The sequence below is a fragment of the Leucoraja erinacea genome, chromosome 23, assembly GCF_028641065.1.
Source record: "Leucoraja erinacea ecotype New England chromosome 23, Leri_hhj_1, whole genome shotgun sequence".
Taxonomy (NCBI): domain Eukaryota; kingdom Metazoa; phylum Chordata; class Chondrichthyes; order Rajiformes; family Rajidae; genus Leucoraja; species Leucoraja erinaceus.
In genome coordinates, this window is record NC_073399.1 from 1,046,053 (window position 1) to 1,064,826 (window position 18,774).

Genomic DNA, 18,774 nt, shown 5'->3' on the forward strand with positions numbered 1-18,774 from the left:
TTGCCAATGCCTTTGTGGAAGCATATAGATAAACAAGATTGGCAAACTCTGTGTTGGGTTAAAGTGTTACAAGACAAAGTGTGGACCATACAGCAGAGAGTCTGGTATACTTTTAACTGGAATTAAAAGATTTACAAAATAAAGCAAGCTTATTTTATGCTGCTATTTTTAAAGTGCCTGTATTTTGGTGTAAATTCAAAAGATTGCTTACCACAGGAACCAGGTTGGACAAGATGCAGAGCGTGATCTCATGTAATTTAGGCTGTTAAAATGGTAAAATGTGTAGTCTGGGCAAGAGTACTCGACTGACATGAACTTACAGCTAAAAGTATTCAGTTAACAGGAATGAAAACAGGTTGCAAACAAAAAAACGGAGTGCAGGAATGAATTAACATCACAACAACAGATTTAACAGCGGGCAAACGACAATAGCAAGAAAGAAAATTCAACAGAAGCTGGAATGGGCTTGGTCAAACCACACAAAGTTACTGACATTGATAGACAGCAGCCAATGTGCAGTATGATCGGCATAATACCAAATAATGTTCATCGCAACACGTACAACTTTGTTACATTGAAGTAAAGACGAGCCCTTAACAAGAGTGCGGCATGCTCCTTTAAAATCTTTCCTCATCCTTTCTCTGCAGAAAGCTTTGCTCTTTTGGGGCCATGATGTCACTCATCGATACCTTACCCAAGAGGCAATTATTTATGAATGACCCTCAGTGGGTTATTGAAACAAGGCAGCGATCACACCAAGCCCAAACAGATCGATACCAAACACACACACACACTTCCAGCTGAGGTCCGTGGGGGTGTCGACTAGTTTGTCCCTGTCTAACTCAGGAACTCTGGGGTCGATTACACGGCTCCCCTCAAGGTCCCGGCATCTTTCTGGCTCGGTGACTTACCCGATACAACCCGAGAACCAGCAGAGGCCCATCTTGGGTACAGATCACAGGCAAACAGGTCACAGTGCAGGGGGTAGACCTGCTGCCTTGCAGGGGCAGCCCCACATTCAATCCTGACTACGGGAGCTGCCTGTACCTTCTCCCTGTGACCACGTGAGTTTTCTCCGGGTGCTCCGGTTTCCTCCCACACTCCAAGAGACGTGTAGGTTTGCAGGTTAATTAGTTGGCTCCTGTAAATTGTTCCCAGCGTGTAGGATAGTACGGGTGATCGCTGATTGGCGCGGACTCGGTGGGCCGAAGGGCCTGTTCAGTTCTATTCACTGCAAGGTTTGCTCATGATCAGATCAAATATTTACCTCAAATCTTTTTTTCCTTTGGAATCCGAATTAATATTACTATCTGCCTTGAAATTTTCAAAAAAAACCCATCTTACAATTGGTGTCTTCTATAGATGAAATACCAATGAAAACCATGGACTAAATAACCACAGAGAGGGATTTCCAGACCCAAAGTGTAGTATTTATCCATTGTAGATTATACCTGGATCCAGGCTGACAGCATGAATGAGGCATGGTCCATATAACCGAACAATATAGGAAATAGACAGAGCTTTGGGATATTTACCTTAAAGTGCTAAAACTAATGAATGAATAGAAGTGAAACAAATGAAACTTATCTTGCTGATAAGAAGGGTTACATTTCATATGTATCTTCTCCAGATACTCTGTGATAGCAATATTCATGCTATATGTATTTCTGATCTCAATTTTTCTCACACGAACACACAAAAACGCATACACAAATGCCACACACAGACACACACACACAGAAGTCCGCGCACACACGCATGCATATACACAGAGACACACACACAGACACACACACACACAGACACGTGCACACACATACAGACATGCACAAATGACACACACACACACACACACACACACACACACACAAACACAGACACACACACACACACACACACACACACACAAAACAAACACATACACACACACACACACACACACACACACACACACAGACACACACACATACACACACACACACACACACACACACACACACACACACACACACACACAGCATCTGTGCAGTAGGATTGTGACCCTGATACTTTTAGTGCCAACTGTTGTGAAACAGTGCATTAAGCACCTTACAGCCAAGGGAATAAAGGATTTCATGCACATATCAAAAACAATGTTGCTGAGTGTTAAGCTGAAACCAAAAGTAAAACAGATATACTTATATGTATCGCTTTTAACTATTTTCATTAGATATGTAAAGATTACTGAGCTTGTAACCTCTAATGATATTAAACATGTCAAATTAGTTTAAAGTATATCTCCTCATTGTTCCAATGTATATCGTTTCACTCCAGCTCAGAAGCAATCGTGGTTTGTATGTGGAAAAGCTGCTTTTTACATTAGAAATAGAGAAAGGAAGGCAGCAGCCCATACATACCCATCCTTTTTGTAAAATTCCAGCATCATATTGTCCGTGGCAACACTGAGGGGTCGCCGTGCCTGATCATGCTGCTTGCGGTCTGAATGATCAATGTCTGGAGAGGGCATGGAGTTGTAGTTTGCGTTGTGATTGGTGTGCAATGGGCTCCCGTAGCTTCCAGTCACGTTAAACTCAATATCTAATTTTGAAAGAGATACAAAACAAAGTATTTAATCCCCAGATTCAAACATATTAACATATTGTGATTAGTACGGGTGTCAGAGGTTATGGGGAGAAGGCAGGAGAATGGGGTTAGGAGGAGGAGATAGATCAGTAGATAGATCTGGATGGCAGAAGACAAAGATTTGCAATAAAGGATTTTTTTGTGGTTGGCATGGATCTCAATTCCCCTTCTCTGGGCAGAGCCTGTACGTATATTCATGTCATGATTCTGTACACCTCTACAAGACCACCCCTCTTTCTCCTACACTCCAAGTAATAGACTCCGAGCCTACTCAACCTCTCCTTAGAGTCTGGGCAACAGCCTCATAAATCTTCTCTATACCCCTTGCAGCTTGTAAATAGTTTACTAATTCAGCGCTTACCTCCTGGGAAGAACCAATCGGCATGTTGAATTATGGGTTCAATAATTCCCACAATTTGTATGGAAACTGTTGTCATCATTTCAGTCATGGACCTTCAGACAAAAAAAACATTCAACTTAACTGTGTTTCTGCGGATGAATTGTCCCCAACAATAATTAGCACCTTACAACAAAGCTTTCTCCAGTTTTCCATGGTCTAATTGCATCAGCTGATGTGACACTGGAGCATTGAAAAGGACACAGTTGCCAGGTTCAGTATTCAATCTCTGTTTATGTTCCTTAGTACCTCCACCAATGTGAAGCACTTTGGTCAACGAGAGTTGTTTTTTAAATGTGCTATAGAAATAAAAGTGACTTGACTTGGTAATCACAAGGGTTGTAATATCATTTGCATCAGCGACCAAAGGGTGGCACTATGGCACAGCAGGTTGAGCTGCGTCCGATCCTGACCTCGGGTTCTGTCTGTGTGGAGTTTGCACGTTCACCCTGTGACCGAGTGGGTTTCCTGCGGGTGCTCCGGTTTCCTCCCGCATTCCCAAAGTCGTACGGGTTTGTTGGTTAATTGCACCTAGTGTGTAAGAAGTGGATGCTTCTTGATTAGTACGTGTGTCAGAGGTTAAGGGGAGAAGGGGTTGAGAGGGAGAGATACATCAGCCATGATTGAATGGCAGAGTAGACTTGATGGGCCAAATGGCCTAATTCTGCTCTTATTACTTATGAACGTAATGCGAAAGTGCCTAACATAGAACTAGCTTGAACGTGTGATCGATGGTCAGCATGGACTCGATGGGCCGAAGGTCGGCATGGACTTGATGGGCCGAAGGTCTTGGTTCCAAGCTATATCTATAAAATAAACTAAACTAAATTAAACCAAGCTGGGGAAAGGCCTGAATAACACGAGCCAATTGTGAGAATGTTGAGCGTGAGAAAGTAATGCTTTAATTTCTTCCTTGATGAAGAGATCATTGAATCAACGAGTCACCTTCAAACTCTCTCCATAGAAACAATGAATGATGGGCTCATAAATTCACAGGTTAAAGGAGCAGAATTAGGCCATTTGGCCCATCGAGTCTACTCCGCCATACTATCATGGCTGATCTACCGTTCCCTCTTAACCCTATTCTCCTGCCATCTCCCCACAACCCCTGGTTGGAATTGAAGAGTGATTTCTGTCTGCAGAATAAGACCTCTATGTCAATTATTGCCCAAGAAACATTGAAATGAGTGCTGAGGCTGTAAACTCTGGTGAAACATACCTGACACCTTTCACTATACTGCAATCTGGTAAAAAAAACAACATCAAAATTTGCACTTGATAAGTTAGCGATTTACCAGCTGGCAAGAGGCAGTTGCAGAGACAGTTACAACTGAATGCTGATCTCAATCTGGACGTATAGTTATGTTTTTGCTCTGTTAGAACAGTCGTGTGGATTGGGAGTACAGTATAGTAGGAAAACAGAAACTGTAATGGAATAACTTGTCTCAGAAGTAGTTACTGCAAGGAGCTTTGATTTCACTTGTGTTCCACTCATTGATTCACTGAAACAGACTCTTTGACCCTCACCATTCCACACATTCCACACCCTCGTCAGTCCATCCATCACACACTTATGTTAATTAAATTCTGTTATTCCCCTCAACCCCTGCCTAAATCTCCCACTCACCCATACCCTCAACGTGTATCCTCTCAGATGTTGGAGGAAACTGGTGTAGGGAAGAACTGCAGATGCTGGTTTAAACTGAAGATAGACACAAACAGTTGGAGTAACTCAGCGGGTCAGACAGCATCTCTGGAGAAAAGGAATAGGTGACACAAAAAACTGGAGCCTGAAACATCACCTATTCCTTTTCTCCACAGATGTTGTCGAGTTACTCCAGCTTTTTGTGTCTATTTGCACGCAGAAGAAACCCGCGCGGTCTCAGGGAGAACGTGCAAACTCCACATGGGCAGTAACGAGGCTGGGATTGAACCCAGGTTGTTGGAGATGTAAGGCAGTAACTCTATCAGCTGGGCCATTGTGCCCTTTCAAATCAGGTTTATAATTTATTAGATTGCACAGGAACATATGATAATCTGAATGAATACAGTGTAGAAACAGGCCCTTCGGCCCTCTGAAACTGCACCGACCAACAATCACCCCGTACACTAGTTCTATCCTACACACCAGGGACAATTGTCAGAGGCCAATTAACCTGCAAAGGTTGGAAGTTGAATACATTTTATACTAGGTTAATATTTTATAATAGGTCTTTCATTATATTGGCTCTATTTTCCAACCAGTGTTGAGATCTTGAAACTGGACCTTGAAGTAGTCTTCGACCCTGTACCAACAATCATTTCCCTCCTGACACCATCAAGCAGCTGAACTGACAATAAGACAATAAATCTCACAAGTGGCAAACAAAGAAAATAATAAGAACCAATATTATTTAACTCTTTGAGCATCCTACTGAAAATAAAACAAGGATTGGAGCTAATTTGGGCACTGAAATTAAATAACATTTTTAAATAAGGTGATTCTTATATGTTAAAACCAATATATTGGTTAGGGTGGCACTGGTAGAGCTGCTGCATGAGGCCCAGATTCGATCTTGACCATGATTGCTGTCAGTGTGGAGTTTGCATTATCTCCTTGTGTCCCCATGTGTAACCTTCAGGTACTCCAATGATACAATTTATTTGTTGTCATTTGAACCTTATTGAGGTTCAAACGAAATTTGATTTCTGCAGTCATACAAACAAGTAGAAGAACCAAGACACAACACAATTTACACAAACATCCATTACAGCGAATCTCCTCCTCGCTGTGATGGAAGGCAAAGTCTTATCTCTCCCACATCCCAAAGACATGTGGGGTTGTTGGTTAATTGGCCTCTAAAAATTGTTCCTAGTGTGTAGGGAGTGGATGTGGAAGTTGCATAACACAGAACTAGTGCGAATGGTGATTGGTTTGCCGGAGGTTTTTGTCAGTCTCCCTACTTGCTTCCACTACCTGCAACCTCCGGCAACCACCTGCAACCTCCGGGAACCGCACGGAAACCTTGGGTGGGGCGCAAAGTCTCCAGAGGTTTCCATTCAGGTTTCCTAAGTGGGACAGGGGCATTAGGAAGGAGATGAGGAGAAATTTCTTTAGTCAGTGGGTAGTGATTCTGTGGAATTATTTGCCACAGAAGGCTGTGGAGGCCAAGTCAAAGGATATATTTAAGGCAGAGATAGATAGATAGATTTTTGATTAGTACGGGTGTCAGAGGTTATGGGGAGAAAGCTGGAGAATGGGGTTAGGAGGGAGAGATAGATCAGCCATGATAGAATGGTGGCGTAGACTTGATGGGCCGAATGGCCTAATTCTACTCCTATCACTTATGACCTTATGACTGTCAATGTAAAATCAAATTCAGGCAAAGAAATCTTACCCTTCATTGGCTGTCCAGAGCAGGTTGGGTCCCAGTACAATCGCCATGTTACCAGGTGTCATCTTGTTGGCATCTTGGTATTCTGTTAGTTTGGCTAAGAATTTTACCAAGTATCTGCAGTTAAAACAATTGCAACAAGTAAATGAGCACAGTTTCAAACATTTTCAGACATTTGCCACGATGACAATTATCAATGAGGATAAAAACAATCGCAGTTCAATGTTCACACCCTGCTTTTGTTTCAGAAGATTTAGGTTATAATTGCATCTTTAACACAGAAAACATCCCAAGCTGCTTCCTGGCGACTGATTCACAAACATATAAACTCCATGGAGAATGGGGTGAAAGAAATAGGTTTGGTGTTTGGTCTTAAATGAGGGCAGGGCAGATGGAGGAGCAAGAGGGGATCAAAAGAGGAATTGCAGAAGTATGATGACTGAACACAGAGGTGGATCTATTAATCCTCTGGCTCTCTTCATCTTTTCACCTCAAACTTAGTCTATTACCTTCTCCTGCAGAGCCATATCTAATATTACCGAACTTGAACATTCTTATTTTAATAAAATCATATGCAAGTCACAGACAAACTGTTGTACAATTGTCCCTCTAAAACGATTCCATCGCTAAGTAATTCACCTCCATCTTTACCACCTTTACTATTCCACTTGTCTCCTGACTAGTCTCTCGTTCTAAACCATCTAAAGATTCTCCAGCAATTTATTGTTTAAATTCCTTCCATTTCTCAGCCCTGTCTACGTACTTTCAGCAGTTCCACATCCCAGTCTGCACCTTGTTCTCCTTTCTCTTGCCAACCATATACTTGGTTTAAGAGATACAGCATGGAAAGGGCTCTCGGCCCATCAAGACCGCACTGTCCACAGGTCATCTATACACTAGGTCCATGCTACACACTGAGGATAATTTACAGAAGCCAATTAACCTACAAACCCGCACGTCCTTGGGGGAATGTGGGAGGCCTGGAGAAAACCCACGCAGTCATACGAAGTACGTACAAACTCCATACAGACAGCACCCGTGATCAGGATCGAACATCTCTGCTGCTGTAAAGTAGTAACTCTACATAACATAACATAACATAAACCTAAACTTAAAATACATAGAACTAACTCCGCGCCCAGACCTAGAACAGCTAAATTTGTCTGTAGAGGCCTCTAGAGGCAACATTCCATTCCACAAAACTACAAAAAAAAACAATCAACCAATAAATCAAATCTCTTGGGTAGACAAAAATGCTGGAGAAACTCAGCGGGTCAGGCAGCATCTGTGGAGCGAAGGAAACAGGCAACGTTTTGGGCCAAAACCCTTCTTCAGACTGATGTGAGGGTGGGGGTGCGGGAAGAAGAAAGGAAGAGGAGGAGCCAGTGGGCTGAGGGAGAGCTGAGAAGGGGAGGAGAAAGTAGGGAATTCCTGAAATTAGAAAAGTCAATGTTCATACCGCTGGGGTGCAGACTGCCCAAGTGGAATATGAGGTGCTGCTCCTCCAATTTGCGGTGGTCTTCACTCTGGCCATGGAGGAGGCCCAGGACAGAAAGGTCGGATTGGGAATGGGAGGGGGAGTTGAAGTGCTGAGCCACCGGGAGATCAGGTTGGTTATTGCGAACCGAGTGGAGGTGTTCGGTGAAGCGATCGCCAAGCCTACGCTTGGTCTCACCGATGTAGAGCAACTGACATCTAGAGCAGCGGATGCAATAGATGAGGTACCTGGATGTTCGGGTCCAACCCCCTGCCCCTTAGCCACAAGGACTGCTCTAACTCCCTCTTAAATATAGTCAAGGAACTGGAGGTAACTACCGACAAGTGGCAGAGAGTTCCAGAGAGTCAGTGGGTCTATAGTGAAAAAAGTTCTTCTCTGTCACCTTTGATGGAAGGATCAAATCTCTGTGACTTTTTGGATTAGAATCTTGGGCAACAATCTTTATGCGTTAATGTAACCCTGTCCAACCCCTATCTGGTTGGTTATTGCGAACCGAGTGGAGGTCACTGCAGTAAACCACACCACTGCCTGTGCTTGGTCTAATCGAAATAAAGGAGCACCACACTGAATTGTAGGCAATTATGGTACTTAAGTTTACCTGAAATTGTTGTAATTTGTCTTGGGCAACTTCTCACAGGCATTCCATAATGCTTGAAGCCGCTTATCTTGGTCCTGAATACTGGTTATTTCAAACAGAGAGAGATAATTGTCCAAACTTACAAATGTTTCAATATTCTGATAACTGTTTTAAAGATAAGTCTTGAAAACGTACATTTCTGGAAATATTAAATATGCAACCTTACCAGTTAGTCCATCTCCAAATATATTTTGACTCTCATATAATTACAGCCATGTTATTTTAGTTTAGTTTAGAGATATAATACAGATTGGAAACAGGCCCTTCAGCCCACCGGGTCCGAGTCGATCAACGATCACCTACATACTAGTTCTACTCTAACTACTGGGGGACAATTTATAGAAGCCAATTAACCTACAAATCTGCACGTTTTTGGGAGGTGGGAGAAAACCAGAGTCCCCGGAGAAAACCCACATGGTCTCAGGGAGAATGGGTAAACTCCGTACAAATGTAACCTAACCTGGGTCTCTGGCGCTGTAAGATAGCAACTCTACCAATGCACCACTCTGCTGTGGTTATGTTGGTCTATTATGGCAAACAAGATGGCACCACTGTCAACATTCTTCCCGGAGGAGGATCTACTGTAATCCGATACAATCGTTTCATCTACCTATTAAGTCAAAATCTAACCCCTTGTGTCCATTTTCTGTATAAACCAGCATCTGCAGTTCCTTTCTACACATGTATGGGTGGGACAGGTTTAGAGGGATATAGGCCAAACGCAGGCAGGAGGGACTAGGGCATGTTGGTCGGATGGGGCATGTTGGTCGGATGGGGCATGTTGGTCGGATGGGGCATGTTGGTCGGATGGGGTATGTTGGTCGGATGGGGCATGTTGGTCGGAGGGGGCATGTTGGTCGGAGGGGGCATGTTGGTCGTGGGGGCATGTTGGTCGGATGGGGCATGTTGGGGCATGTTGGTCGGATGGGGCATGTTGGTCGGATGGGGCATGTTGGTCGGATGGGGCATGTTGGTCGGAGGGGGCATGTTGGTCGGAGGGGGCATGTTGGTCGGATGGGGGCATGTTGGTCGGATGGGGGCATGTTGGTCGGAGGGGGCATGTTGGTCGGAGGGGGCATGTTGGTCGGAGGGGGCATGTTGGTCGGAGGGGGCATGTTGGTCGGAGGGGGCATGTTGGTCGGAGTGGGCATGTTGGTCGGATGTGGGCATGTTGGTCGGATGGGGCATGTTGGTCGGATGGGGCATGTTGGTCGGATGGGGCATGTTGGTCGGATGGGGCATGTTGGTCGGATGGGGCATGTTGGTCGGATGGGGCATGTTGGTCGGATGGGGCATGTTGGTCGGAGGTGGACATGTTGGTCAGATGGGGCATGTTGGTCGGATGGGGCATGTAATGCAGATGGGGCATGTTGGTCGGATGGGGCATGTTGGTCAGATGGGGCATGTTGGTCGGAGGGGGCATGTTGGTCGGATGGGGCATGTTGGTCGGATGGGGCATGTTGGTCGGATGGGGCATGTTGGTCGGAGGGGGCATGTTGGTCGGATGGGGCACGTTGGTCGGAGTGGGCATGTTGGTCGGAGGGGGCATGGGGCATGGTGGTCGGAGTGGGCACGTTGGTCGGATGGGGCATGTTGGGCCGAAGGACCTGTTTCTACACTGTATGACCACGATTTGTCTGCTTGCGAGGGAACTTGAACCTTCCAATTTTATTGACAAGCAACAATTTATTCCTGACATGCTAGAGAAGATTCAGTGGACAGTTTGCACATTCTTCTTTATGTTGGAAGATGGCTGTTTTGTGAAGAGTACCTAATGCCATCAACTCAAAAGCTATGTGGAAATTCTATGAAGAGTAAGGGTGATACAGACCTATTTGCCTGTTCAATGGACCGTGCAGTATTTTATCATTAAGTTACCACTGTTATTACGTCCCCCAGAATAAAATTCAAAATAAAAAAGGTTAGCTCCTCCATTATTGAAACGTGGCTTGTTGACCTCCTCAAACAGAAGCATTCCCTTCTGGAAACCTCACTGTCTTCTTCAATGTTTAAGCTACATCAATGCGTTGATATATATTTGTCAAAGAAATGTTTCTGTATTTATTTAACCAAACACTGAACTCAAAAATATTGGTAGCGTCTCATTGAATACTTCAGCAAAATCAATGCTTTACCACATAATTGTCTTCAGATACACAAAGTGCTGGAGTAAATCAGCAGGTCAGGCAGCATCACTGTAGGACATGGATAGGTGGCATTTCAGGTCGAGACCCTTCTTCAGACTGGAAGTGGAGGGTTGAGAACTGGAGGTTCCTTTTGCTCCAGAGAGGCTGCTCACTGCTTCATTAATGGGGACAGATGAAACTGAAAGAACTGATTAAAAAATACATACTTCGATGCCTGTATCCATTCATCATACAATTCAAATGTCATCAAAGGTTCGGGTAGCTCGCGGAGATATGATTTAAGAGCTCCTACAAATAGAAAATATATGTATTATTAATTTAGTCAATGCAGTAATAGGATTATTGTAAATGCCATTTAATTATCCTGGAGAAGCTAAATATCTTCGTCAATATGGTACAGATTATAGAACCCCTTATTGAGGTCCTACACTGCTCCGCAGTTGATTCCAGGCTCCAGATAGCAGGAAGTATGATGGGACTCATTTTGCCTCTACCCTGCATAACTTTGCCGTAAATAACAAAGAAAGTCCTTATTCCTACTTTCGCGATAGTTTTTCGTCAAATCTAACAGAGGACGGGATTTAGTTTAGCTGGTTAACTGGATCCCATCATAAGTCCTCCATGCCTGTAATACTCACTGTTTAATCTGGAATTTATGGATTTCAGCTCTGTGCTCTGGGCACCAAATGCTGTTAATGTCAATTGTTTTTTACTCCAATTTTTAATAGACATAGTGTAGAAACAGGCCCTTCAGCCCACCGAGTCCATGCTGATATGTTCATACCAGTTCTACATTCTCCCACTTTCGCATCCACTCCCTACACTCCATGGGTATATTTTACAGCTGCCAATTAACCTACAAACCCACACGAGTTGGGGATGTGGGAGGAAACTGGAACACCCGGAGGAAACCCACAAGATCACAGGGAGAACGTACAAACTCCACACAGAAAGCACCCAAGGTCAGGATTGAACCTTGGTCTACGACTCTGTGAGGCAGCGGTTCTGTTTCGTGTGTGTTTCTGGTCTCCAGGGATTCGTTACTCAATACCATCCCATGACAATGGCATGGAAATCATTCCTCTGTAGCTGCTGGTGCCTGCATTAGAGCAATCACTGATTGCTGCAATTCCTGCATTTGGTTCGATGGAAACTCTCTTAGACTGCAGAAGGTCTGGAATAATCCAGGATTATTCAAATACTGTGGGAAACAAGATAGAAATGCCAAGAATATGAGTGAGTATGCAGTTTGAGCTTGTGAACTTCGTGTTCTTGGCAGAAGGGGTTTGGGTTGATGGAAGCCAGATGCTATAAATGGCTGACGACTGCTGCATATATAAAACGCTCAGAGTCAGACTGGCCCTAACCTTCCAAAACTCAAAGGCGTGATTAAAAATAGCTTGAGTCCTAATGGTTTTTCAGCGTTTAAGGACATCTGCAAGAGTAAAATTAGCAACGCTGCATTTTTTGGGGGGAGAAACTGCCATGTAGACGATAGGGGTGGATGAGCAGAGACACCAAAGTCAGGACTGAGTTTATTTTTCTCAAAGACTTTATGCCCAAGGCCTGATAAAGTGCATGAGTGTCAACAGCATTAAAATATGCAGTGAAGATCTTAGTCATGTTGCTTGCAAAAATGTTCCCGCAATGACTCTATTTTCTACGCCCAGTTCCCAGAGGGATTCTTGCAAAGGGTTTGATGGACTATTTCCCTCGCCCTAGTTGCTAACGGCTATCAGTATTGCTTTGCTCACAGCAGCACAACCAAGAGTTTAAAGAAACTCGAATCACATTGTGGTTACCGAGTTGGAAAAAAAGATAAATAAACACCTGCCATTTGTAGTTAACAGCAAAGTATTGTTTGCAGTTGTCCTCAAATAAAGAATGCAACAAAGACCCAGTGAACCTTTAGTATGAATCTCCCTCTTCCACTGTGGACTGATGTTGCAACAGGAGAAAGAGATTGTTGGCATCCAGTTATTTTAATTACTTTTTCCAGACCACAAACCAGAACCATTTCTAATTAACCTTTTTCTCACCAAAAAGACCGTAAGACACAGGAACAAAATTAGATCATTCGGCCCATGGAGTTTGCTCCGCCAATCAATCATGGCTGATCAATGTTTCCCTCTGAACCCCATTCTCCTGCTCTCCTCCCTTCTCCCCATCACCTTTGATGCCAATGATGGCCATTTTTAACAGAAGTTTTGTTTCCGCTGCACACACCTTACATGAAGATAGTGTTACTTAATTGTTATTTTAAAAATGTATTTAAATGCTCTTAGTAGCATTTCACATCCATTTCTTATTTTAGATTTTAACTGTTATGCAGCTGTGCTTATGATGGTGATAAGGAGTCATCTCACTTTGTGAATGTCTGTATCGTGGATGGACATCAGTAACAGGATTACAATCTTGCGATTGTCTCTGTATCGATAAAGTACTACATCCTAAAACAAAGGAAACTGCCCTAAAACAACTTGTATTTAACATTGTAAAGAATATCACACCAGCAAAAAACAAACTGCAGGAAATACTCAGCGGGCCAGGCAGCATCTGTGGAGCGAAATGTATAGTTGACGTTTCAGGATGAGATTTGAACCAAAAGAGTAGAGGGGAGATAGCCACTGTGATGTCGTGAGGGGGAGGGGCAGGGCAAGAGACAGCAAGCCATAGTTATTTTTTTTGTTAAAAAAATTGGGACGTTCACATATAAATACGCAGAGAAATATTGGCTTTCATAGCAAGAGGATTTGAGTATAGGAGCAGGGAGGTTCTACTGCAGTTGTATAGGGTCTTGGTGAGACCACACCTGGAGTATTGCGTGCAGTTTTGGTCTCCAAATCTGAGGAAGGACATTATTGCCATAGAGGGAGTGCAGAGAAGGTTCACCAGACTGATTCCTGGGATGTCAGGACTGTCTTATGAAGAAAGACTGGATAGACTTGGTTTATACTCTCTAGAGTTTAGGAGATTGAGAGGGGATCTTATAGAAACTTACAAAATTCTTAAGGGGTTGGACAGGCTAGATGCAGGAAGATTGTTTCCGATGTTGGGGAAGTCCAGGACAAGGGGTCACAGCTTAAGGATAAGGGGGAAATCCTTTAAAACCGAGATGAGGAGAACTTTTTTCACACAGAGAGTGGTGAATCTCTGGAACTCTCTGCCACAGAGGGTAGTTGAGGCCTAATTTCTATGTTTCTATGTTTCTATGTTTCTAATATCCAAATTCATTTTTATAAAACAATTTCAAACATTTTTTCAAAATGCTGCAATTCTGTGGCAACATTTTTCAAAGAGTACAATGTTTACATATCAGATGTGCTGCTGCAAGTAAGAATTTCATTGTTCCATTTCAGGACATATGACAATAAAACTCTCTCGACTTGACTCTTGAAATATTTGTACGATGGAACTATATACAATGCACATATATAAAGCTTTTTTTGAGATCAGATGGTTCATAAGTTCTAGGTGCAGAATTAGGCCATTCAATCCTAAAAGGCTACTCCGTCATTCAATCATGGCTCATCAATCTTTCTCTCTCAACCCCATTCTCCTGCCTTCGCCACATAACCCCTGATACCCTTATTAATCAAGAATCTGTCAATCTCCGCCTTAAAAATATCCATCACCTTGGCCACCACAGCTGTTTCTGGCAATGAATTCCCTGGATTCACCACCCTCTGACAAAATTAATTCCTTTCATCTCCTTTCCAAAGGTACATCCTTTTATTCTGTGGCTGTGGCCTCTGGTCCTAGACTCTCCCACTAGTGGAAACATCCTCTCCACATTCATTCCATCCAGGCCTTTCACTGCAAAATGTGGGCCATGAATGATTTCAGGAGTTCATCTGACACAAAGGGCCAAAACAACCAAGGAAAAAAATTAGCAGCATAATAGATGGAAACAAAAAGCTGGAGTAACTCAGTGGGTCAGACAGCATCTCTGCAGAAAAGGAATAGGTGACTCTTCGGATCACGACCCTTCTTCAGACAAATAATATCACAAGGTAGACAAAAATGCTGGAGAAACTCAGCGGGTGCGGCAGCATCTATGGAGCAAAGGAAATAGGCAACGTTTTGGGCTGAAACCCTTCTGCCCGAAATGTCGCCTATTTCCTTCGCTCCATAGATGCTGCCGCACCCGCTGAGTTTCTCCAGCACTTTTGTCTACCTTCGATTTTCCAGCATCTGCAGTTCATTCTTAAACACATGTAATATCACAAAGCAGGTAATTAATAAGTAAGGCTTATTGAGGGGTATTTAATTTACATACACAGTAGATGCCCATTGAAAACTAAATACAGAAGGTTATCCTGAAAGGATAAAACAAAATAATAAAATAAAACATAATTTTGCAAAGTGAAACTTCACTTTAAAATCTGATGTGATATATATCGACAGACCAAAATATTTAAAATAACTAGGCTGTGATCTACCAAATTAAATTGATAAAATAAATGAAATATAGGTTTAACCAACAACGCTAGAGGCAGGAAACATGTTCCTGATGTTGGGGGAGGGCAGAACCAGGGGTCACAGTTCAAGAATAAGGGGAAAGCCATTTAGAATGGAGATGAGGAAACACTTTCTCACCGTCTGTGGAATTCTCTGCCTCAGAGGGCGGTGGAGGTCGGTTCTCTGGATACTTTATAGAGAGAGCTAGACAGGGGTCTTAAAGATAGCGGAGTCAGGGGATATGGGGATAAGGCAGGAACAGGGTACTGATTGTGGATGATCAGCCATGATCACATTGAATGGAGGTGCTGGCTCAAGGGGCCGAATGGCCTACTCCTGCACCTATTGTCTATTGTCTATTGTCTAATCTTCAGTTAAAAGGATTTGAAGATTGCACAGAAGGATTAGATAGAATCAAAGGATTTAAATATATTGATTTGGTTTTCTTCTTGTTTTATATTCCGTTATGACATTGGCCAGGTGTTCATCTAATTTAATTTGTGTCAGTGAATAGTTAGTCATGTGAACTATGATTCAAATATAATCAAGGTGATGCCAGAACAAAAGTCATTGACAAAATAACTTGATTATTATTGTAGAAGAAACTACTTTTATCTCAGTCAATGAATGGATTATTTTCTAACATGGGCTTCAGAACCACATCATTTAATGTTGAGTAACGAACGTACCTGCTACAGCATGAGGATCCACAGAGTATTCTTGCACATCCAGCACACCACAGTCGAGTGAAGCCTTCAGCTTCTTCAGTTTGGAGGCAGAAGCAGCTACTCTGAAAAGGCCCTGGAGAAAAAGCTCTCATCAATATCACAAACAACTATTCATATTCACATAGAACCACAATTTCATTTTCAGTATTTAAAGTGCCACTTCTGGCAATCGTTCCCTTGTCATGTCTGATTTAAGAAGCAGCACTTGAGCGGTAATACTTTGCCTAAACTGCACAGCAGAAGCACATCTAGGGAATGATATTAAGGAACTGTGTGATTAGCCAAGCATGAGCCGGAAATAGATAGGTCTTCAGTCACTTGTTTTAAGAGGACAATTAAAACCTGTTATTTAACATGCATGAAGAGATCTTTCAAAAATATGGATACAATATTTCAATGCTAATTGGCTTCATGACGATCAACATGCTTAAATATTGAGAGGATTGTTTGTTCTATGTCCATAAATAACTTGGCAGAGTGACTATATATTCTTGCAAAGTAAACTTTACAGTGACACAATGTGTTGGAATATGAAACAAACCACTGGTGGTTAAGTGGCAATTCTAAAATGTTATATTAGTACAATCTCTACTTGTTACAATCATGTCAGTGGTTGGCCTGAAACGTTACCTCTGTTTCTCTTCCAACAGATGCGTCCTAACCTGCTGAATATTTCCAGCATTTTCTGTTTTTAGTTTTTAGATTTCCATAGATGCAGTTTTTTTCAGAGATACAGCGCAGAAACAGGCCCTTCGGACTAACGAGTCCACACCGACCAGCGATGTTGCCTGTCATGCTGAGTTACATCAGCATTTTGTGTCTTTCCTTGGTAAACCAGCATCTGTAGTTCCTTGTTCCTACATCTGTTAAATCCATCTGTTTCCCCATTTTTTAGTCTACTGCCATGGCAACAGCACAGAAAAATGTAACTGTTTACAGAACCCCAATTCTATTTATTTTCTGCTGCACTGCCAAAGTCACAGAGGTTGATCTGACTAATTACTATTATTTATTCCAACATTTTGTTAGCAATCTGAGAGAAAAGCAGAAGAAAACTAAGCCAGTCAGGTTATATTAATGGCGAGAGAAATGGTTTTAACAGTTCAGGTCAAAAATCAGGACTGAGATCAAGTGTAGTATCTGCTCTTATCAGTTTAATATCTGCTACATCTCTTATCTAGGCATAGGGTGGCACAGCGGTAAACTCCACAGAGACAGCACCCTTAGTCGGGATCGAACCCAGGTCTCTGGCGCTGTAAGGCAGCAACTCTACCGCTGGGCAACTGTGCCACCCTGAATAGGACGGGTGAAAGAGAAAGGATAGATACCTCTTCCTGCATGCCACACTCCAGCAACATTGTCACACAGGCCTCGACAGCAAATGCAATTTCTCGTCCACTTATAGCCAGATGTTCTTCCAGTGGTTTGCCGAAGGATGGCTTTTCTATCCAAGCCTCTGTGGTAGGAAATAAAAATTGTCAATATTTCCAGACATTAGCAGAAGGTTTTCACATTGCCTATTAACAAATGAATTACTCTGAAAAGATTAGAATTTCATTTTAGTTAAAACAACTGCTGTTAAGGCTTTGAAATTAATATTGATCCTGCTTTGAGCTTCACAGAAAGCACATACAAAGGCGTTATATAAAAGGAACAATTGGGAAGGCCTGGTCTAAAACTAGAAGCAAAGCTGGAGCAGTTGCTGCCTCACAGCGCCCGAGACCCAGATTCAATCCTGACCTCGCGCCTGGTCTGTGTGGAGTTTGCATGTTCTCCCTGTGATCATGTGCGTTTCATCCAGGAGCTCCGGTTTCTGCCCAGACTAATGATGCGGGTCTATATGTTAATTGGCCTCTGCAAACTGCCCCTAATGTGCAAGGAGTGGATGAGAAAGTGGGGTAACATAGAACTAGTGTGGATGGGTGGTCGATAGTTGTCGTGGACTCGATGGGCAGAAGGGCCTGTTTCCATGCTATATCTCTAAACTAAACTAAACTAAACCTATGGGAATAGTCTCGGGATAAGGAATCAGGCATTAAGGCTGGGATGAGGAGAATATTTTGATGCAGAGAATTGTAAAGCTTGGAAGTTCTTCACTGTGGGATTTATCAATACATCTTTGGATGTTAAATGAATCTGTGGCCATGTGGATCATTTGGGAAAGTGAAAGAATTCCATCAGGTGGGATCCCTTTGAAGGGTGCAGAAGATTCAAGGTGCGGTATGGCTTATTCTTGAGTTTCATCGACTTCATATTACTGTGCAAGGTTATGCCCAACACTTATAAACAGAAGTCCACTCTGTTGCAAGAAGATAGACATGTTCATGATGTACAGCCCCAGCTCGACTTCCTGTTTACCAAAATAACAGAGTCTCCAAAATTATAGCAATTTATATATAATATTTTAAGGTGACCAATGCAAATGCTGAACATGGAGAGAACAAGCTAATGAAATTGAACCTTGTAAAAATAGTTCCCTCGTTTTTGGTTTTAGAGGGAGGACTAACTGTGGAATGACATTTTTATTGTCGCTGAAGGCAAGTTGATTGAATGAGTGATTGAAAATTGCAGCATTGAAGTAGGTTCTTCAGCCCACTGAGTCCATGCTGACCATCGATCACACGTTCACCCCAGTTCTATGTTTTAATCACTTATTCACTACAGACTGGGGACAATTTTATTGAGGCAGATTTTCTCACGAACCCGCCTTTCTTTCGGATTGGGGAGGGAAAAGGAGGAATCGGAGGAAACTCGTGTGGTTATAGGGAGAACGTACACACTCCACACAGACAGACAGCACTTGAGGTCAGGATCGAACCCGGGACGACGGCGCTGCAAGGCAGCAGCTTCACCAACTGGATTAAGCCGGCCAAAATAAGATCGGGAAAGCCCATAGTAACCAAACCCAAG

The 18,774-nt window shown here is 42.9% G+C and overlaps 1 protein-coding gene across 7 annotated transcripts in view; it reads right to left on the reverse strand.

Annotated features, from left to right (window-relative positions):
• The window catches only part of LOC129708090 (rho GTPase-activating protein 44-like), a 161,627-nt gene that overhangs the window by 20,357 nt on the left and 122,496 nt on the right, over positions 1-18,774 (reverse strand). For all 7 annotated transcript variants that reach the window (XM_055653643.1, XM_055653642.1, XM_055653641.1 and 4 more), the window contains exons 10-16: positions 17,193-17,320; positions 15,826-15,937; positions 10,882-10,963; positions 8,490-8,570; positions 6,397-6,510; positions 2,984-3,075; positions 2,397-2,577 (exon numbers count right to left, since the gene is read on the reverse strand). In XM_055653643.1, the coding sequence (XP_055509618.1) occupies positions 2,397-2,577; positions 2,984-3,075; positions 6,397-6,510; positions 8,490-8,570; positions 10,882-10,963; positions 15,826-15,937; positions 17,193-17,320 (790 nt within the window). The remainder of the gene's footprint in view (positions 1-2,396; positions 2,578-2,983; positions 3,076-6,396; positions 6,511-8,489; positions 8,571-10,881; positions 10,964-15,825; positions 15,938-17,192; positions 17,321-18,774) is intronic.